Source organism: Balaenoptera acutorostrata, chromosome 11, assembly GCF_949987535.1.
Source record: "Balaenoptera acutorostrata chromosome 11, mBalAcu1.1, whole genome shotgun sequence".
NCBI lineage: Eukaryota > Metazoa > Chordata > Mammalia > Artiodactyla > Balaenopteridae > Balaenoptera > Balaenoptera acutorostrata.
Genome location: NC_080074.1, coordinates 98737529 through 98761037, shown reverse-complemented (window position 1 = coordinate 98761037; position 23509 = coordinate 98737529). Strand labels below are relative to the sequence as shown.

Sequence of the window (23509 nt, the reverse complement as noted above, 5' to 3'; positions counted from 1 at the left end):
ATAGAGATAGTGTTAATTACACAAGGCACATAATTTAAAGGCCAAAGTTTCTTTAATTAACATTTTTTATTAAAATGAAGTTTGCATAACATTAACCATTTTAAAGGGAAAAATCCAGTGAACGTGATGCAATTTCTGTTCACATATTAATGAATACAAGAAGGCTGTAAATGCCTCTCCAGTAATATGGAAATCCCCATTGGAAATATAAATAGCACCAATGGGAAAGTTTAAAAGAAAATAAGAAAGAGACAAATCCTCACATGAGGGAACTTAGTTATGTTCCAATAATACCTTTTTACAGTAATTAATTCCTGAGGAATTGCTGAAAACTGCAAAACAGTAATCATAAAAAGTAATAAAACATGTTTTGCATTACAAAATGTTAAGACCTCTGTCAATAGGACAGTTACTTTTTTATATTCATTATCAGATCTTTTTTTGATTGATAGTATTTAAAAAGGAGAAAGCTTTCTTATAACAGCAGATTCCCTACAATTTCACATTATACAAGATTCTCTTAGAGATATGGCAGACATATTCTCTCGGCTGTTTGAGAAAAAAAGAGATGGAATTGGATGATTTTTTTATGATGCTTTTGGTCATAAACATGTTGTTTTCTGCCCTCCTTACTATCTTACATATTTCTCTCTGCTCCTCCATGGCAACATCCCCACCGTTATATTGACAGCTTCTTCTCACAAATACTGTATGAAGGCCGACTACAAAGTTGGTCGTAAATGACTGACACATGAATCCATACACAACTGTGAGATGAGTCTTGTTTGGTAACTGTTCTGATTTGAAACCTGTTAAAATAAAATACAATAAGGTAATTGTATAGAACAAACATAAGGAATGTTGTCCACTGTCTCCACAGTGTTGAAATAAATTGGTAAGGATATTGGTGAAAAGTTTCTGAAGTGTACATATCATTGAAAAAGGAAACTTGAATTTAGATTCTATTTGTTTCCAGTGGTAACAAAATAACTTTCATTACTAAGGCATAAAAATGACTCAAAAAAATTTTAAGAAATACTACTAGTTGCATAAAATTAAATAAAACTGACAAAAAAGAAAAACTATTTAACGTTCTATAGACAGTTCTTTACTTCTCTTTTAACCTTTTACCTAGAAGTATGTTTATCAAATGAAGCAACAGTTTAGCGAAAATATTATTGGGTATGTTTAGTGAGTAGACCAAGTTGAAGCGTTCTTGCTAAAAGTTATTTAGAACCAAATGAAGAATCATTGACATCAAAGCCATTTAAAGGCAGTTCAAACAACCGTATATTTTTAATGCATCCTGAAGTTTGCATTGTATTGCAATATAATGAGAGACGATTATGAGAACTACCATGGGCAAATAGAAGCATGACTCTGTTCTACTTGCTCTTTAGTCTCCTAAAGGAGCAGTGTTAATTATTTAGTCAAGCTCAAAGGGCATCACTGAGCCTCAGTGTAAAAGCTATGGTCTGGTACTTTTCATCCTGTACATCTATCTCTTCTTGGCCCTGGAGTTGGAGGACTGAGAGAATTCTTCTATTGAAACAACTAGACTAAGGACATGAAACAACTTTGATCCAGCCTCAGAGAGAATTCTGACCAGTGATCTTCTCCAAAAAATTTTCTTGACCTCTAAGAGATTTTGGAGTATGTACAGAGCCAGATTAAATTACTGTCACCAATGAGTAGTTACATATCAAAATGTTAATTTGGACCTACTCTTATGACTTTAGAGAGTCCACTAGTCATTTTTTAAAACAGAAAAGAAAACACAAGACAAAGGGCTATAGAAAAGTAGGAGATATATTTTGTCAAGATTCTTTATTAATAAATTCACTGTGCTTTGGCTAGTGGAAGTGAAATAGTTAAGTGGTATTAAAATCAAAATGTGATAATACTCAGTTTGTACTATTCATATCTGATGGTGCTTGCCAGAAGCAAATGAAACGCTTCTCTATAAACTTCAAATTAATTCTACAAACATTTAAGAGATAATGTTAAGAGCACTATCAAAAAAAAAAATCAGACATATCAATATGAATAAAAATTAGAAGAAAAAGATAATAGAAACAGTTACAAATGAGTATATGACACTGGTATTATCAAACACAAATGTTAAAACAACTATACAGTGTTTTCTAGGAGTTAAAACACAATACTGAGAATGTTAGAAGAAAGCTAGGAATTATAAATAGTAACTGGGTAGATTTGAGAAATTGTAAAACTGAAAAATTCATCAAACAAAATTAAAAGCTTAACTGAGGCTTTCAATGGCAGTGTAGCTACAGATGAGGAAAAATAAGCACTGGAAGATAGGTGAGAAATAAATACATAGGTTACAGAAAAAAGGATAAAAATATAGGAAAAAGCAAATGAGACATATAGGATATTGTGAATGGGTCTGTAATACATTTAACTGGAATTCTAGAAGAAGGGAATAAAGTCAGGAAGGAAGCAACATCTGAAGCAAGTGTGGCTGAAAACTTTTCAAAGCTGAAAAAAGACATCAGATTTAAAACATATATTACTTTCAAATAGCTGACTTTTCAAAAACAACAATAAAAATAGAATACATTATAATAATATCTTTGAATGCCTGAAAGAAAAAAACCTACAAATTTCTAATTTTATACTCAAAATATTTTTTAGAAAAGTTGAAATAAAGACAGTTTTAGACAAGCACAGAAAATCTGACCTTAAAACTTCAACTCTAAAGGAAATACTAAAGAGTATTCTTCAGATTTAAGAAAATGATTCAAAATGGAAGGTAGGAGAGGCAGAGAGGATTAAGAAGCAATGAAAACTGTAAATATGTGGGAAAATCTAATAAACTGACTGCATAAATCTATATTGTTTTCTAGGGCTATACTTTTATTGAATCCAAGATGCCATCAACCATTGGTGTACCATTTATTTAATTCTGTGAAATAAATGCCTTCAAGATGGGAATTTAACAGAAAACCCTGCAGAAGCTGGAAAACAAAGGACTATTTTGGTGCAGGAGTAAATGAAAAATAAAACTGCCAAACAAAAAAGAGTAACAATGAAAAGTGCATTTCTCAATCTTGCCACCAGGTGGAAGGTGGGAGGAAAAAATTATACCCCCTATGATGTTGAGCCACAAGCTGCTACCCATACAATTTTTCTGTCTGAACCCATGATAACAGTATACACACACACACACACACACACACACACACACACACACACACACATATATATATACAAAACCCCTAGTGGAGTGTTTAATTTAAGTAGTCTCAGGTTTGTGGTGCTCCTCTTTGACTGGCAGAAACAAATGCTAAGCTTTGACAGAGCTCAATTTTAGTGCAGGATGACAATGATTATAAAAGACCAGCAGTTGTAAGACATATGCCAATTTTAGAGATACTAAAATGTGGGAAAATATGGGCCAGAGTTAACATACACAAAAATAATAGCATGTAATTTGGGGAGGGAGTACACAGAGTAAAGAAATACTCTAATATTTTACAGTGCATAGGAAAAACATGAAAAAGCCAATTGATATTAGACTTCGATGAGTGAAGACTATATGTTGAAATCTCTAGAGTAACTGCTAAAATTAGTTAAAAAGTAAATTCTAAATTAACATAAGAAAAGGTGGAACAATTAAAAAAAAAATTCAAAAAAGAGGAAAGAAAGGAAAGAAAAAGTACATTGAATGAGCCTGAGCCTGCAAGATATAACAATTCTAAACTATATGTGCCTAATAATATGGCTTCAACACATCAACAAAAATGTTTACAGAATTGTGAGTAGAATTACTGTGGAAGATTTTATTGTAATTCTCTCAGTATGGGAAGATGAAGCAAATAAAAACAAGAGAACTGTGAAATCCCTGGTGGTCCAGTGGTTAGAACTCAGCATTTTCACTGCTGAGGGCCTGGGTTCAATCCCTGGTCGGGGAACTAAGATCCTGCAAGCTGCGCTGCATGGTGTGGCCAAAGAAACAAACAAACAAAACCCAAAAACCCAAAAACCAGAGAACTGCAATCACACTGAGTATGTTCTCTGACCACAATGGAATTAAGCTAAAACCTAAAACAAAAGGATAACTATAAACACACAGATATTTCTAAATTAAGAAATACATTTCTAAGTAACTCATTGGCCAAAGAACAACTCACAATGAAAATTAGAAAGTATTTTGAACTGAATGAAAATGAAAATACACTAAAATTATAGCCTTAAATGTACATCTTTTTTTTTTGAGGAAAAAAAAGGATGAACTTCATGAGTCCACACAAGAAATTAGAGAAAAAGTAGCAAATTCAACACAAAGAAATTGAATGGAAAGAAATAATAAAGGTGAAAACCAAAATTAATGGGAAAAAAAGAGAGAAAAAAAGACACAGAGGGAGAAAGAATCAACACAGCCACAAGTTATTTCTTTGAAAACTACACCCAATGAGATTGATTAAAAAAAAAAAAGAAAAGAAAGAAGAAAGCACACACACACACATATGCAAATACATACACACACCAATAATAGAAATTGAAAAGGGGAATATAATTTCATATTCTGCAGATATTAAAGAAAAAATGAATGACAACTGCAGTGAGGAAGACTTCAACACTTTGTGAGAGTTAATTTCATGTGTCAACTTTACTAGCCACAGCCAGATCAAACATTATTTTCGAGTGTGTCATTTGAATCAGTGAACTAGACTCAGTAAACTAGACTTCACTCCCCAATGTGGTTGGGCATCATCCAATCCATTGAGGGCCTAAATAGAACAAAAAGGCAGAAGCAGAAATTTGTTCCTTTCTTCCTGCCTCACTGTGTGAGTGGCGACATCTCATCTCATCTCACCCTCTCCTGCTCTGGCACTGGGTTTTACGCCATTGGCTCCCCTGGTTTTAAGCCCTTCATACTTGGACTGAAGCTCATACACTACATGATTTCCTGGTTATCCAGCTTGCAGACAGCAGATTGTCGGATTTCTCAGTCTTCATAATCATGTGTGAGCTTATTCCTCATAATAAGTCTCCATATGTAAATTCTTCTTCATCGTGTGTATATTAGTGCGTACACATACAATGAGGAAAAATTTATAATCATGCAAATGTGCATATGTCTAAAAGAGCTTTATAAAATGTGAAATGTAGTTGCTTTTCAAATTAATAATAATAGCATGTATCACACATTTACTATGTGCAAGATGCTGTGCTAAGTGATTTTACTTTTATCTCAAAATCCTAAGAGGTGCGTACTATTTTTATTCTCATTTACAGATGCAGAAAGAGGGGTGCAGTTAGATTAAGGAACTCATCCAGTTTCACACAATGAGTGGGCCAGTCATTGACTCAAGCTGAGGACTGACTTCAAAGCACTGCTCTTAAGCACAGTTTTACACTGAGTCACAGTGATTGCTCCTTCCTGGGGAGCTTCAAACACATGCCCTCCTAGTGAGAAAGCTGAGGGAGCACTTGTGTTGACAGCTCGAGATGGCCAGTCAGCTCTTTGTGACTCTTAAGTCCTCCTCTACCCTCTTTTGTTTTTGTTTTTGTTTTTTTCCTGGCTCACTCTTTCTCTCTCCCCATCACTATGTATCTTTTTCTCTCTCTTTCTTATTATGGCCAACAGATCAGATTCTTAACTGCCTGACATGTTCTCACCTCTCTGAGGAAGAGTATGAAGCTTTGCCTCTCCAGATACTTACAAGTTAGACAACAACATTGAACCATCGTCCCAGAGCCATTGTTCTTCAGTCTGACGGCGAGAAAGCCCTATCCAAAATGAATGGTCAGGTTGGGAAGACACTTGCCTAGATATAAATTCCTGTAAGGAAACATAAATACAAATACAAGTCAAGGAGAGAGAGACAGTGTGATAGACAGAGATGATAGAGATAAAGAGAAGATACAGAAGCAGACTCTTAGAGATTTTGAGAAACAGAGATTGAGTCACCTTGGTGGGGGTTGCACACATATACTGGCATCAACCTAGACAGAAGTGTCAATTCTTGAATGCCATTGAGTGTCTCAAAAGTCATATCTCATTTCTTCAGAGTCGTTATTGTTTAATTTTCCAATAAAGAATAGATCCTTAATGTCAACATTGTATGGCCTGCATTCAACCTACCTGACAAAATCCAAGGGAGACAAAATATCCTAGGCAATGTTCATGGATGACAGGCCACTATCTTCTCCACAATTTTAATAGAAAATATAAATTTACATGACTTTTGTCAAGAAATGCTTCTCAGAGTTAGATGACAATTTTAAAGTAGTTTAGTCCCACTGCATGAGTTATGCATAAGTAACCTGGGGGTTAAAGATCGTATTTGAATTGTTGACAAATATAGCACAACATAGCGGCAATTACAGGAAGGTCTAAAAGCCAGACAGACTTCCAGTCCTATGCTCTTTTTTAAATCATACATCTACTTCCATTAATTTTTGTGTGAACTATAACTGTTGGGTAAGACAGAATATAAACAAAAAAATGGAGTAGTAAAAGTAAGTATAGAAGTTATAGATTGTTTAGATTTGTAGTATAGAATGTTTCCTGACTATTAACCCCTTCTCATAGTTCATTGGAGTTCTATCCGTCATTCAAGATGCATAGTAAGTTGCACTTTTTCTGTGAAATTTTTATGTCAGCAGGGATCTCTCTGAATTTCTATGGCATTTGTTGCCAGTACGAGATATTTTACTTTTAATAGCTGAGTTGTTTCTATTTTCTTACAAATTATTTGAGCATTGCTAAAACAAGCCTACTTTTTAAACATCTTTGCCTTTCCTAGTATCTTGCAAGGAGTAAATGATTTATAAATGTATATTATCATAGCTGCTGTTTTTCTTGATAATTATGATAACAAGGGGAAGATTTTTCTATTTCACTCTGCCACATTTACAACCTGAAATCCAAACCCACAAAAATGAGTAGTGGCCTGATTATTATAGTCAACTCGGAGTTGTGCTTAAAGGATTTATTTTAAAGTAAAATGTGTTCATATTTTAATTAATTAATTAAAAAGAGAAGCATATATTATGCACTTTACTCACTTAATGTATGCTATTATTATAATTATGGAGAATATGTAAAATGACTTTCTTTTAGGGAAAATCATCATTACCTGGAACCTACCTCTATTTTTCTGTTCAGTATAGACCACAGATAATTATAACTGAAATCTACACTTACCAACTCTTTTAAGCTGTCTATCTTCAGGAGATTAGAGCCCAGTTGAAAGCACCGTCTTTTACTTGTATCCCAGGAATCTAATGATGTGCTAAATAGATAACAGCTATTCTGATGTGTGATCCAGTTAGGGGGACAAGAGCTAGAAAGAACTCCTGGAAATAAAAGATAAATACAATGAGATTCATACTATACCAATTCCCTCTTTCAGTGCAAGTACCATGCATCCTAAGGACACTTAATAAATAATCAATGAATTACCATTAATAGATTTCATTTTCAATTCAAACTGTATGGATACAACCTTACAGAAGAGGCTACATTAAAACCCCTTATTCATTTACAATTAAAAAATGAATTGAGTGACTATAAACAGTGTTTTAGACAGTGAACCCTCTTTTCCTTCTTGATTTGTCTTCCATTCCTTCAAAGTCAGACCAGAACTCCTTTTCTCCATGATAACTAATAAATCAATTCAAAATCAATCACTGAGACATACAGTAATTTCATGTTAACTTATTTTACAAGTGTGAGATCCATTTCAGAATGCAATTTTCCAAATAAGAAAAGTATAAGAGCAATCATTCACATTATAGAGTAATGTGATACAAATAGTGAGAAGGTAGGTGTCCAGAGATGGAAAATTGCAGTCAAAATATTGCCATAGTCAATAATAATGCAATTAGAAATTGAAGTTTAGTGTATATAAAATTGTAATTAAATAAATGAACTTGCATGATTAAAGAAAAACAAATTTAACCAGAGTTTTCAGAAACATATCTATTAGGTTTATTTCTTTTATAAATGTTTAATTCTTAGCAACAATTTCCCTTCTTTCCTTTTTCTATCCATTTTTCTTTTCTGATGTCCTATTTCCTATTTTAACTATATCACTTTAAAATGTCAATTCCCTAAGGGATGAGAACACTTTTTGTTCCTTCACATCAAATTATACAATCTCCTATAAGCCTAAATACATAGCCTGTGATAAATTAGTTACTGATTTTAAAAAAATCCAAATAAGTTGGAGATTCAACTAAGTTCATAAGGTATTTATGATATCACTTTATATATGACAGGGGATGTATTTTACTGGGACAATACTGCTGTGGGCTTTCCTTGGATGCACAATCACCACACGTAAAAGTACTTTCTTCACCCCTTGCTCCAAACCTTAGCACCAATAATTAACCCTTCTGAATCAAGGACTTTATTAATCTTTTAATTCTGCCTTGCCTGTGGTCGTGAGAGCCTTGGTAGGAGCCATATTCCTTTCTAAAGACGATTGTGTGGGTTGACTGTGGTTCTCTTTATTTCTTGATTGAAAGCTGTTATTCTTCAACAGGTTGCTCCCTGAACTGGATCTCCAGATAGCTTCATATACCAACAACAATAGTAATTACAGAAGAAAAAGTCATTTTGCCATGTTTGAGAATTAAAATCCCCAAACCCATATTTTTGTTGGAATGTAAAGGGTTACATACTTGATTAGTGATAGATAATACATTGCTGATGGAGAGGTAAAGTTAGATGATAGATAGATAGATAGATATAATAGATGATAGATTAAATATATAGAAAAAAGAAATAACTTCCATGAAGAAGGTTTAATACAAAAGAGAAAAATGAAGCAGATGGAGAACGAGTATGAGGGGAAAGTAAGAGGTAAATGGAATACAGTCAATTGGTACTATGATAGATTTGAAAGAGTAATAAGTCTTCTATCTTTCTTCTATTATTTAAAAATGAGAGTCCCTTGAGAGGCCGCAATGGTGAGAGGCCCGCGCACCGCGATGAAGAGTGGTCCCCACTTGCCGCAACTAGAGAAAGCCCTCGCAGAGAAACGAAGACTCAACACAGTCATAAATAAATAAATAAATAAATAAAAGAACGTGAATTTCTTTAAAAAAAAAAAATGAGAGTCCCTTGAGAACCTGCCTGGTGCCTATAACATAGAATGTACTCAATAAACACTTACCTATTTAAGAAATCTTTCATATAGCCTCTTTGAAGGTACAATAATACTTTATTCAATTTTGAATGCATGAACAATAAAATCTATGGAAATTTATTCATCCGTCACAAAATAACTAGTTAGTATTTGATAAGTGCCTCAGGTGTTTCCTGATATTATCCAAAGGAGTTTAGATTAAAGATCAGGTATAAAACAATTTCCTTAAATCATGAGACATAAAAAATAGTTTATAGTCTCTTTAGAGAATTTATTTCGTTAGGAAGATAAGCACCAATTGTACTTCCTTCTTTACCTCCGCTGGTTTACTTTCATTAACTTATCCTAGGAATTCCATAGCTTTGAAACCAGCTATTCAAGGAGAGCATGCAGTTAAGAGTATGAGTTTTTAAGACAGATCACCCAAATTTCTAATCATGATCCTACCAATAACTAGTTTATGACCCTAGAAATAAAATGAGAACTCATAGCGCCAATTCAATAGGGTCAATACACAGATTCAATTAGATTATGTTACGCTCTTAAAAGAGTGCCTGGAACAGTATAAATGCTTATTAAATGTCTGTTGTTAATCTCTCCCACCAATACTCACCCATGGTACACAGGACCACAGTTATCACCAGCATTACCAAGCATAATATTCCCAAAGTCACAGCAATGGGACGCCAACGAGGGGAGGCAGCACAAAATCCTGAGGCGCCACAGGGAGCAGAAATTGAGTAAAGAAATTGGATGATGGATCACAGAGCACTTCAATTCTACAATTCATCAAAATCTGACACCCAGATAAGCTACACATCTAGGATTAGTCTGAATTTTTCTCCACCTTTAGCATACCTCTTCAGGTTCTGAAACTTGATATCTATGCACTCCTAATTTCAGCTCCACATTGATGTCTATAGTTCTTGACAGTACCAGGATTCCAGAAATCCTACCTATTCTTAGAAGAGATAGCTTAATGTAGCAGAAATAATTCTGGTTACTAAGGGTAATCTTCCCCTTTCACTTATTTCTTGCACGTCCTTGGGCAAATTACTTCCTCTGTTTTTCCATTTCTCTTTGTGAAAAATTAGGTTAATAATACATCAAAGGATTATTGTGGGCATTAAGTTAACATATGTAAAAGTACCTAGTTTAGGGACTACTAACACATTATAGGTAACACAATTTGTCCACACACATCTATAAACACACACATGCCTCCTTACCTCTTGCATCATCTAGTTTTTCCACTCTTCCCCATCAGGTTGCCCAAGAAAAGAATTGCATAAGTGACAAGAGGAAAATAATTGTGCAATGGGAATAAACAGAAAGCAGAAGAGAGTAAATTCTGCCTTCAAAACCTGTGAATAATCTCTTGATAACAGGAAACTCGCTTTATATTACTATCACCACTTAAAAACGGAGAATAAGCAATAAGAGTATTTCAGAGAATTGTCAAATAGGGGAATCATAGAGGAGATTAAATTGCTCATTCAGTGAAGAGAGAAATCTTTTAATGCCCTTCTCCAGATTTCACCTCTTTTATGTTATGTCTAAGACTCATGTCCTGATAATGGGATCTTTTTGTCTAATACATATATATTTCTTCACTGGTATACAAAGAACTCCCTTTTGTTTAAAAAAAAAATGCCAAATCAATCTCATTACCACACACACACACAAAAACAGACTCAGGATTCTAAACCCTATGACTTCTGACTTCCCTTTGGCCTTTTCCATAAAATCACAAGTTGTTTTTTCCATCTTTTCATTCTTCTCATTCTTATCTCCAATATCCTGATGTTGTTCATATACACTTCTTTGTTTCCTTGACCTCCATTCTGCAATTTACTCTTTTATGTCAAATAAACAAGTCACTCCTATTGAAATTCTTTCAGCCTTGCATTTCATCACACTTATTACCAACTCCTTATTTTTGAAGTGTCTGTCCCTATAGAACAGAGAAATTGTGAGTATTTTCTATCATCATAATAATTAAACACAGTTGACCCTTGAATGACACAGGGATTAGGGGCACCGCCCCTCCCCAAAGTCAAAAATCCCCATATAACTTAGAGTTGGCCCTCTGTATCTCAGTTCTTCCATATCCACAGTTTGGAATCCATGGATTCAACCAACAGCAGATCGTGTAGTACTGTAGTATTTACTTTTGAAAAACATCCATGTATAAGTGGACCTGTGCCATTCAAACCCATGTGTTCAATGGTCAACTTTACTAATGATTAGTCACTGAATGGTTACCAAAAGTCTTAGTGCACATTCAAATTACCTTCAGTGACTTCTGAAAACCTTTTACAATATATTAATAAAAGCCCGACAAATCGCAAGTCTCTCCAATTTTTTCCACTTCCAGTTTTAGTTGATAAGAATGTAAATGTTGAAGTCAGAAAGAAAAAAATATACCTTTCTCTGAGACCACAGATTTCCTGATGATATTGCAAGAGCTGAAGTCTAATTGAGTATATCCATCTTCATCCAAATTTCCTATGGAAGAATGGAATTCCATTGTTCGATTGAGTTCCTGAGTTGCCTCAGCAAATGAGAGCTCTTTCTCCTCTTCTCCGAAGACAACTGCCTGTGGGCAAAAGAGGACCTATGAGTCAAGTCATGTGGGGGAGGCATTTACTAGGCTTTAACAAGTTGAGCTTAAGCAGTCCAACCAGATACCCAAAAGCAGGAAATGAAAAATATGCTCTGGTAATTTCCCATTGGTATCTTTAGATCCTGTTTTTGAGACTGATGATTCTTAAGAGAATTATAAGGTAACACAATAGATAGATCTTTGTTTCAGATCAAACATAAGAAAAATGAAACCATTAATGTCTTATGCTGCTTTCATTATTCTCACAACCGAACTGGACATCATTAATTGACTTGGCTTATGTAAACCTAAAACAATTTTGGTCCCTTGAGTTCACCAATACTTTGTTACAACTGTTCATTCATTCATTTATTCATGTACTGCTCTTTCAGTAAACATGTATCAAATGCCCATCTTTTCAATTGACAGGAGGTGGGGATAAAAGGATAAATGATACCTGTGAAGAAGCTCATTGAGTAAAAGAGGAAACCCACAGATAGGTTCATGAAGGATACCATAAGGAGGTACATTGTTGTAACAACAGAGAGAGGAAACAAATCTCTTTGGGGCTTGTCAGAGATTTATAATACAAAGTAGAAAATTATTTATTCAACAATGACTATGAACTAAGTACTACCCATTGCACATGTTTTCTCATACAATCTCAGTTTTCCAACAAGTCTATGAGATAGGCACTATTACTCCTATTTTCTTTTTTAAGTATAGTTGATTTACGATGTTGTGTTAGTTTCTGGTGTACAGCAAAGTGATTCAGATATATATTTTTCATATTCTTTTCCTTATGGTTTATTACAAGATATTGAATACAGTTCCCTGTGCTAGACTGTAGGACCTTGTTGTTTAGTCCTATTTTCAAATGACAAAACTGAGACATAGAAATTTTACTCCCTTGCTCAGTTTTAAGAAACTAATAAAAATATTGAAGCAAGCAAGCAAACCAAAGTCCCCTCTTACTGCAAAACTCATGATCTTTTCTGTTATGCTACCCTGCCCCCTTCACCATTCTGTACACTTATATTGCAAGTAACAGCTTATGGAGAATTCTGGAACTGAAATACTATGTTAAATGCTTAATGTTTCCTCTTTGCCAATTTCCACAGTAATACCCAAGTTAATGAGATATGGAAAAACATTTATCGTTGCTAGAAACTAGAGGTACCGATCTGTTCACAAGACTTCAAAGCAAGAAGAATGGAAGAGACAACTGGCTGTTGTAAAAGATAAAACCAGACACTCATTAAATGTAAATTGATACAGCCTCTATGGAGAACAGTATGGAGGTTCCTTAAAAAACTGAAAAGAGAACTACCATATCACCCAGCAATGCCACTACTGGACATACACCCTGAGAAAACCATAATTCAAAAAGAGTCATGTACCACAATGTTCATTGCAGCATTATTTACAATAGCCAGGACATGGAAGCGACCTAAGTGTCCATCGACAGATGAATGGATAAAGAAGATGTGGCACATATATACAATGGAATATTACTCAGCCATAAAAAGAAACTGAGTTATTTGTAGTGAGTTGGATGGACCTAGAGTCTGTCCTACAGAGTGAATTAAGTCAGAAAGAGAAAAACAAATACCATATGCTAACACATATATATGGAATCTAAAAAAAAAAAAAAAAATGGTTCTGAAGAACCTAGGGGCAGGATAGGAATAAAGATGCAGACGTAGAGAATGGACTTGAGGACACAGGGAGGGGGAAGGGTAAGCTGAGATGAAGTGAGAGAGAGTGGCATGGACATATATACACTACCAAATGTAAAATAGATAGCTAGTGGGAAGCAGCCGCATAGCACAGGGAGATCAGCTCGGTGCTTTGTGATCACCTAGAGGGGTGGGATAGGGAGGGTGGGAGGGAGACACAAGGTGGAGGGGATATGGGGATATATATATACATATGCTGATTCACTTTGTTATACAGCAGCAATTAACACAGCATTGTAAAGCAACTATACTCTAACAAAGATGTAAAAAAAAAAAAAGCGGTGAGGACAGATTTCCTTCAGTAATACGATTACAACGGAGAAGAGGGCCCAGCATAAACTGAACTCAACTTCCCCAAAACAAAAGACTAGTGACTTTTTAAAGGCTGGGCTGTGCTAAGGGAAAGGCACTGAGTGGTATTAAGAGGGTTAATCCATGTGACTAGACCATGTGGATGTGTTCATTGGTGCTTCTCCGGAAGAAAAACAAGCTTCTTCTTCCTTTGGACCGGAGACAGTGTTGCGTATTGAAGCAAGGTTGTGCCCCATTGAAGCTAGGGCCCTACCCTCCCATGGGGACTGGGAGAGGGCAGGTTATCTCCCTAACTAATTCCCTGAGTGTTTGCTTTCAGAGATGGCTCTCAGGACCCTGAGGAAAGTTTTAGGTGGTAGCTTTACACCTCAAAGTATAGTTGATTTACAGTATTGTGTTAGTTTCAGGTATACAGCCAAATGATTTGGATATATATATATATGTGTGTATATTTATATGTCTATATTCATTTTTTTGTGTTCTCAATAGTGGCTTGTCTTTAATTTTTTTAATTAATTAATTTTTTTATAGTAGGTCCTTATTGGCTATCTATTTTAAATATTGCAGTGTATACATGTCAATCCCAAACTCCCAATCTATCCCTCCCCACTACCCTTCCCTGCTAGTAACCATAAGTTCATTCTCTGTTTCTGTTTTGTAAATAAGTTCATTTATACCATTTTTTTTTAGATTCCACATATAAGCGATGTCATATGATATTTGTCTTTTTCTGTCTGACTTATTTCACTTAGTATGATAATTTCCAGTTCCATCCATATTGCTGCAAATGGCATTATTTCATTCTTTTTAATGGCTGAATAATATTCCATTATATATATATATTCCATTATATATATATATATATATATATATATATATATATATATATACCACATCTTCTTTATCCATTCATCTGTTGATGGACATTTAGATTGTTTCCATGTCTTGGCTATTGTAAAGAGTGCTGCAATGAAGATTGGGGTACATGTATCCTTTCAAAACATGTTTTTCTCTGAATAAATGCCCAGGAGTGGGATTTCTGTATCATATAATAGCTTTATTTTTAGTTTTTTTAAGGAACCTCCATCCAGTTCTCTATAGTGTCTGTACCAATTTACATTCCCACCAACAGTGCAAGAGCGTTCCTTTTTCTCCACACCCTCTGCAGCATTTATTGTTTGTAGATCTTTGATGATGGCCATTCTAACTGGTGTGAGGTGATATCTCATTGTAGTTTTGATTTGCTTTTCTCTAATAATTAGTGATGTTGAGCATTTTTCATGTGCCTCTTGGCCATCTGTATGTCTTCTTTGGAGAAATATTTAGGTCTTCTGCCCCTTTTTTTGATTGGGTTGTTTGTTTTTTTGATATTGAGCTGCATGAGCTGTTTGTAATAATTTTGGAAATTAATCCCTTGTTGGTCGCATCATTTGCGAATATTTTCTGTGGGTTGTCTTTTCGCTTTGTTTGTGGTTTCCTTTGCAGTGCAAAAGCTTTTAAGTTTAATTAGGTCCCATTTGTTTATTTTTGTTTTTATTTCCATTACTCTGGGAGATGGATAGAAAAAGATATTGCTGCGATTTATGTCAAAGTGTGTTCTGCCTATGTTTTCCTCTAAGTTTTATACAGCAAAATGATTTGGATACATATATATATATGTATATATATGTGTGTGTGTGTGTCTATATTCGGGTTTTTTTATTCTTTTCCATTATAGTTTATTACAAGATATTGAATATAGTTCTTGTGCTATACAGTAAATCCTTGCTGTTTATCTATTGTTTATCTATTTTATATATGGTAGTGTGCATCTGTTAATCTCATACTACCAATTTGTCCCTCCCCACCCTTTCCCCTTTTGTAACCATAAGTTTATTTTCTATGTCTGTAAGTCTATTTCTGTTTTGTAAATAAGTTAATTTGTACTATTTTTTAGATTCCACGTATAAGTTATATCATATAATATTCTTTTTGATCACACAAACACATCAATTTGTACCTGTCTCAGGAATGAATTTTGCGCTTATACTTTGGCTAATATGCTTTGCCTTGAGAACTTTGCATGGTGGGGTTTTTCTTGATAATTAGTTCTTAGTTCAAATATCACTCTTTCTGGTAGGTCTTCCCTGATCATTCAGTCCGCCGCAGAATATGACCACAGCACCTGTCCGTCACACTGAATCACATCAGACAGCTTTTCTTTTTTTCTCTGAAGTGCTTCACACCATTGGAATACATCTCATGTGTTTGTAGTTAGACTCGCCATGTTTCCATGTTTGCAAGCCCCATGAGTTAGGAACCCTGCTTGTTCATTTCTTGCTCATTCACATATATATCCCAAGAACCTAGACTAGTTTCTGATTCATTGTAGGTTATCAGTAAATATACGTATAAAAGATTATGAGAAGTAAGCAAAAATACTTTAAAAATAATAATACATGTACAAAATATATATAAGTGCCTACCTATATTATAGCCTAAAATTGCCTAATGCTATTGTCTGGTTCAGCTTATAAACTCCAAAAGGACAAGCATTCTGTCTCTATAGGTATTCTATGTCCAATGTCTAGACCAGTGTCTTAATGGTCCTGTCTATTGGGGGAAATAGGCAAGAACACTAACAATTATACTTCTTATGAACTAAGAGCTAAATTGTTGGAATTCCAATTTCTAGTCCCAAATCACAACCACGTTGTCTTTAAATTGACTGTGGAGAGCAGGGGAAAACAAAGAATGGTGGGTGTTATTTTCAAGTGGGAAGTGTTTCTTGTATGTACGTTTGTTTATTTTAGGTTACCTGTGGCATTGTCCCTGTTTTTTCCACCCACTGTGGCTCTTCTTTCTCCATTGCATTTGCTTTCGTTACTGTATTGGCCAGTCATGTTTTGGTCAAATACGTTGACTATATTTTCTTTTTTTCCTGTACCTTTAAACTCTGTATCATCTTTAATAGGAAGAAAAATATAGCAAAATGTGATGCAGTACAAGCCAAACAGGAAAGTGTCTAGACTGTCCCAGTATCAATACAACCAGAGCATCCCTGATTTTACTTGTTTTATATCTGGCAATTTAGTACATAATTTTATTGAACCCATAAAATATTTGGAAGCTATTCACCTGGTATATTCTATTCATTTCTTTTTAAAAGTGGAAACAACCTGAGATAAGGCAATTGAATTGCAGAGGGGGAAAAAAATCTCCAAGTTATTGGCAGAATTTCTAAATTCAAAGTCCACATTCTAGCTAATGAATGAACGATGTCCCTCCTGATTCTGTCACTGGATTAACTGAGTGACTTTAGATGTATTGTTTCATTTTCTCTGCTTGTTTCCTCACCAGCCAAACGATGATGGGTCTTTAAGCCCAGCTAGTATCCTTGGATGGTGAATAAGAAAGATACAGGATAACTAAAAAAAGAAAACAGAGTCCCTGTGGGGTGTGGTCTGAGTCAATACGAATTCATTAAAAAGATTTAGCAAAATCGAGCAGAAGTGAATGAGGTGATGGCGCCACCTGCTGCTTTATATTATGAATTTCAAGGCAAATTAGAGGAAGTTAATCTGTTTTATTCACTTGTGAGTAAAACTGAAGCATTTCTGCAGGGTGGACCTGACTCATAATAAAAACGTGACTTTCACTCTGCTTAAAGGCATCTGTATTACTTTATTCTTAAGAAATTGTAGTTGTTGGGAGTTATTCTATTGTGAGCAGCCGTTGGATTCCTTCAATAATAACCACATATGTTTATTGTCCTTTTAATTTTCAATGTCTGCCAATGTGTCATAAGTTCCTGGAGAGCAGGAAACTTGTCTTGTTCACTACAAATTCCCAGCATCTAGAGTAGTGCTTCACATATTAAATGAATGAATAAAATTGTACATATGTAGCTATTTTTAATTTGTTTGTTTTCTTCCTACACACTAGACTGTAAGGATCCTAAGGATAGGCTCTCTGTATGTTAATTACTGCCTACTCTGTTAGGACTAAAGAAAGAAAGCATCTGAGTGAGATCTGTTAAATAAGTGAATGTGTAACCCCAAAAAAGTGAGAAAAATTTCTAATCCACATCTCTGTCACAGCAAATTAGAATAACTTGGAGAAAGCAAAATATTCTGATACTATTATTTTGATATTTAGGTTACTGAGGTATATAAGCAGGTGTTTTAAAATTATATATTAGGCATCCTACTTCATTTCCAATATATAACCCACATGCTTAATAAGATGGGCATAATATTGAGAAAAAGTTGTCTATTTAATTTTTTTTTAATGTTTGGGGTCTGTTGTAAATAAGTAAAAGATTTAGTGCTATAGAAGCATATCCCAGAAAAGAGCTTAGCAAACACAGATGATTTAATGTTTATGAATATATTCAGGTAGATTCCTGCTGTCTGTCTTATAGGATGCTTTACTAAGCTTAAATTATGTATGTTCTCTAAGAGCAGAATTATAAATCATCTGTCAGCTGTGCTCTTAATGGGGTAAAGAACTAGGGAAGCGCTGAGGCATGTGGCTCTTCACTGGAGAGTAATGTGGACCCCTAAGTTTAATGGGTTCTACAAATGTCCAATCTAATAATTTTCAAAGCCACTGAGATTTCCTTGTGGTTCAGGTACAAGTCAAATACCTAATACTCCTACTTAAAATTCTATGTTTTCGCAACCGTGCAAATGCTCAGGACCATGTACTTCTCTCTCATTTTTAAAATGTGCTCCCAGGAAACGAGTGGTTCATTAACTTTCTGGTTCATGGCATCCTTCATGGGTTAATACCTTGCACATCACCAGGGTGAGGATGACTGATCATGGAGGGGATTTTGGAAATAAATATAGGTGCAAAGAAGGTACATTTGGAGACATTAAGGTATAAAGATCAGATATTTTAAATTTGCTCATTTTACTTGCTAAGATTTAAAAACTTGAACAATAGATGCAGGAAAGCATACCTATTCTGCTCATCTTTCCAAACCAGAACAGCCTAACTCTGTGAAATACTCTAAGGTAATTCAGTATTTTAAATAGTATTCACTTATATACCATCTATTCTCATTGACCCAAATGCCCTGCAAGCCCTAATAAACTCAGAAAATCTCTACAAAGAAGAAACTGAAGAAATGCTGAACAATACTCTTTATGGTTCACGAAACAAGAGGCAAGTCAGGAGGTATTCCACAGGACAGTATTTCAACAACAACAACAGCAAAAAAGAATCCTAAGCAATGTTTATAAACACCATTAAACCTAAGTTAAGGAGTTATGTGGTCAATTTGTTGTATGAGATTAAGAACCTGCTACCAAAAACAGAAACACTTGTAGGACACTATAAATACAAGGAAAAAATGAACTAATAGTATAGTTAACATTTCTTCAACTCTAACCAAATCCTAGGCACTACATGAATTATTATATAAACATTATCCCATTAAATCCTCATATATCTATGACCTACTAGAAATAAAATGAAGATCTACGAGTTACTAGTGTTATTCCTATCTTTCAGTTAAGGTAATCAAGCTAATAAAGATGTTAAGTAACTTTCCTTAGATCACAGAGATGTAAAAAACTGGGATTTGAACTCAGTCCAAATTCAGAGTGCATTCCCTTCATGAGAAATAAACATGGCCTAAACAGTAAGTTATTTACATCAGGGGTCAGCAAACTCTTTCAGCAAGGGATGAGAGAATAAATATTTCAGACTCTGTGGGTCACTTACAGTCTCTGCTGCATATTTGTTTTAATAACGCTTTAAAAATGTAGAAACCAGTCTTAGCTTTCAGGGCATCCATAAATAGACTGCAGGCCAAGGCTGTAGTTGTAGCCCTCGTTTAAATAGTAACAAGCAAGGACAAGAACATTTACGTCTTTGGGATCAAGAAGCAGTCTATAAACTGAGAGATATATCCCCAAGATAGATCAGATTAAGGCAGTTTCCTCCAAATCTAAGGTTTAGGAAGACAAGTTGCCAACGTCCGGAAGAATTGAAGACAGAAATAGTAAAAGTGACTGAATAATGACTCATCGGCACTGTCAGCTTGGCTAAAGAAGATAGCTCTGTTATCAACTTTGAAATTTCTATACCAGACACAGAGGCAAGAAATTCATCTTCCAATCTGGACTAGATTTGCTTTTTCCAGGGATCCTTTCAGCCTAACATGTTTTTGTTCAGAGATATCAGTAGTTCCAACGGAAAGAGAAACTAAAGTCCCTAATTACAAAATCCTTCTCTTGGACGTTTGTTCAAAGCCAAATGGAGTAATAAGGACCGTGCCACCTACAAATTGGCTCTTGCCATCTACCTCTACAGGGTTTAAATCATGAGCCGCTGTAGCTGCTGACCTTCAACACCCCTGAAAGGAGTTCAGGGTGGAGATCAGGAACGAGGCCCTCTGTGCTCTGGGAAAAATGGGCAGAACAGGTTTTTAGATAGTTAGATATTTTCAGGAGAAAATTTTATGAGCCTAATTCTTGCATCTCCTCGTACCTAGAAAAGCACTAAAATCATCAGTGGTGACATCTGCTCCTCGTGACTAGCGGCCACCCTCTGCCAAGATGTGTGCTTGACTGCACGTCCCCCCTTCACTAAAATTATATATAACACTGACCTTCCCCCCTACTTTTTGGAGGCACTTTCTCAGAGCTATCTGAAATGTCATCCCCTGGGCTATAGTCCTCATTTTGCCCCAAATAAAACTTAACTCACAACACTCATGTTGTGCAATTTTTTTTTCAGTCGACAGCTGGATTTACCTTCCAACCTGACAGATACAAACAAAAACAGACAAAATGCATGAATCAGCAGTTTTCAAAACACTGGATATCAAGCAACAAAGCAGGACAATGATCTATGAGAGATGGAAACAAACAAGGTGAGTGCCGGGATTGCCCCAGTTTACCATGCTGGTGGAGTTTGCAGGCCACACACAGGGAAGGGGAACTGAGGAGATTACTGGAAAACCCCTGAATTGAGACAGACAAAGGCAGCAAGTGTTCAGGCAAGAGAGTATGAGAGAGGAGAGCTGCACAGAGAGAGAACCCCAGAGACCTGCAGAGAATCTCCTACAGATCAGAGCATGAGTGTGAGGGAGTAACCAGAGGGTCTGGAGAAAGAACCATGAAAATTAAACAAAGGGGTTTTGTTTCCGGTAAAGTTGCTATTTTTGCTTATTAATTCTAATAATTCGTAGATCTGGGGGGGATTTAACAAGCACTTAATGATATCATCTGCAAGTGATGACAGTCTTATGTCTTCATTTCCAATCTTAATATCTTTTAATTCTTTATCTTATTTCATGGCCTATAGCAACTTTACTGGATACAAAACCCCATATTCAAATATATGTTGTATTTATATATACCAGCAAAAATAGACAATTTTTTGTCATTTACAATAGCAAGAAAACTATCAATATCCTAATAATAAATACAATAATAAATGTAATAAAAATGTGCAAGAGTGTTATATTAAAAGCTCCAAATTACTGTGCAGAGAATTTTTAATAATATCTAAATAAATGGAAAGATATATCATTAAAAAAATAAAATAAAATAAACAAAGGAAATAATGCCCAAGTTCACGTGGGGCAGGAAACAGTGCCCTTTCCCAACAGCAAGACTGGACAAGAGCATAGCCCATTGAGTATTGGGTGGGATACTCAGAAAATATTTCCTTCGTAATGGAGAATCATTAACCCCAGACTGAGAACTTCTTTGGCACTGCCTGACAATCATAAAAGCAATACTCAGGAACATCACACTGTTTCTATGTAACTTAAATTGTTCTCACAGTAAAACTCAGGAATATTTAGAGGAATGAAAAATATCTAGCATTGACCTAATATAATATTGTAAGTCAATTATACAGTAGATCCTTGAACGAGATGGGTTTGAAATGCATGGATCCACAAATATGTGGATTTTTATCACTAAGTCCATACTACAGTACTACGCAATCCACATTTGGAAAGGAGGATACAGAGGGCTGACTACAAAGTTATACATAGATTTTCCGCCTCATGAAGGGGCTGGTGCCCCTAGCCCCCGCACCGTTCAAGGGTTAACTGTACTCCAATTAAAAAATAAAATTACAAAAAACAACTTAGAGGTTAGAATTAGAAGGCACAGACATTAAGATAGTTAATATGTTCTTCATATGTTCGTAGATTTAAAAAGCTACATAGAGACATGGAGGACTTGTTTTTAAAGGATACTTCTAGAGATGAGAACTACAAAGTGTGAGATGAAAAACACGCTGTATGATATTAATGATAGACACTCAGTAGAAAAGATTCATGGACTTGATTATATAGCAATAGAAGCTAACAAAAATGAAACACTGAGAGATAATTTTAAAAGGAAGGAACAAGGACAGGGAGGGAGGGAGGGAAGAGAGCAGGAAAGAAAGAAGTATTAGGGCCCTGTGGCAGCCCAATATTCACATAACTGGAGTCCCTCAACAGTGTGTGTGTGAATAGGGGCTGGGGGGAGGGGAGAGAGGTGGAGTGAGGGGGATACTGGGAGGCGGGGCAGAAAAAACATTTGAAGAGGTAATAGCCTAGCAGCTTAAATTTTTTTCAAACTTGATGGAAAAGAAGAAAGATTTCCTCACAAGCAGACCCTCACTATAGGAAATGATAAAGAAAGTCCTTTAAGAAAAATTAAAATATCACATGATGTAATGTGGATCTAAAAAAGAGATGAAGAGCACCCAAAATGGTCACTACATGGGCAAATATGTAAGATTTTTTTTGCTTACTGTTTAAATGTCTTTAAAAGATGATTTACTATTTAAGCAAAAATGATAACTATGCATTGTGGTGTTTACAACAGATATAAAAATAAAATGTATGGCAACATTAGTGTGAAGGCTGGGAGAAAAGAAATGGAAGTATGCTATTCTAAGGTTCTATTCGTAGACATGAAGTTGTATAATATCCCTTCAAGGTAGACTGCAGTAAGTCGTGATGTGTATATAAATCCTGAAACAACTACTAAAATAACAAAACAAAGAGTAATAGCTAATAAGCCAACAGGAAGATAAAATGGGAGAGTAAGCAATATTTAATTAATACTAAAAAAGGCAAGAAAAGAGGAAAAGGCAACAAGGACAATTGAAACAAAGTGAAAGGAAATATCAAGATGGTAGACTTAAATCTAATTACATCAATATCACATTAAATGTAATGGTTTAAACACACAAACAAAAGACAGAAATTGTCAAATTATATAAAATAGCAGCACTCAACTATTTGTCACCTAAGAGAAACACACCCTAACTAAAAAGACAAAAAATAGGTTAAAAGTAAAAGAATGGAAAAAGACATATCATATTTACATTAATCAGAGAAAAAATGGAGTGCCTGTATTAATTTCATTCAAATAGAGTTCAGAGCAAACGTTATAGAGCCAAACTGATTTTTTTTTTAAAAAGGGGAGGCATAAATTAACAATGTCAGGAATAAAAGAAGTAGCATCACTACGGACTCTAGAGATATTGAAGTAATAAGAAAATATAAAGAAAAATGTTAGGCCAAAAAAATTAAACAACTGAGATGAAATGGACAAATTCCTTGAAAGACACTAACCACCAAAGCTCATTCAAGAATAAATCATTTGAATAGCACTGCATCTATTAAAGAAACTGAACCTTTAACAGTAAATAATTAAAAATCTTGTGAAACAAAGAAAACTCCATGCCCAGATGACTTCAATGGCAAATTGCTTCAAACATTG

General features: G+C 34.9%; 2 protein-coding genes across 6 annotated transcripts in view; both read right to left on the bottom strand.

The window, feature by feature from the left end:
* Window positions 1-23509, bottom strand: part of LOC103012302 (C-type lectin domain family 12 member A) — a 234448-nt gene that overhangs the window by 84640 nt on the left and 126299 nt on the right. The window lies entirely within an intron of this gene.
* On the bottom strand, window positions 129-11721 carry CLEC7A (C-type lectin domain containing 7A). 5 transcript variants are annotated; one of them, XM_007196081.1, is made up of 6 exons: window positions 11553-11721; window positions 9739-9837; window positions 8411-8548; window positions 7178-7329; window positions 5691-5809; window positions 129-809 (listed from the first exon to the last, which is right to left on the bottom strand). In XM_007196081.1, the coding sequence occupies exons 1-6, from the start codon at window positions 11653-11655 to the stop codon at window positions 680-682; spliced, it is 741 nt and encodes a 246-aa protein (XP_007196143.1). In that variant the 5' UTR covers window positions 11656-11721; the 3' UTR covers window positions 129-679. The 5 variants fall into 5 exon arrangements, with proteins under 5 accessions (XP_007196143.1, XP_007196146.1, XP_007196144.1 ...); XM_007196084.1 differs by lacking the exon at window positions 5691-5809; XM_007196082.1 differs by lacking the exon at window positions 8411-8548.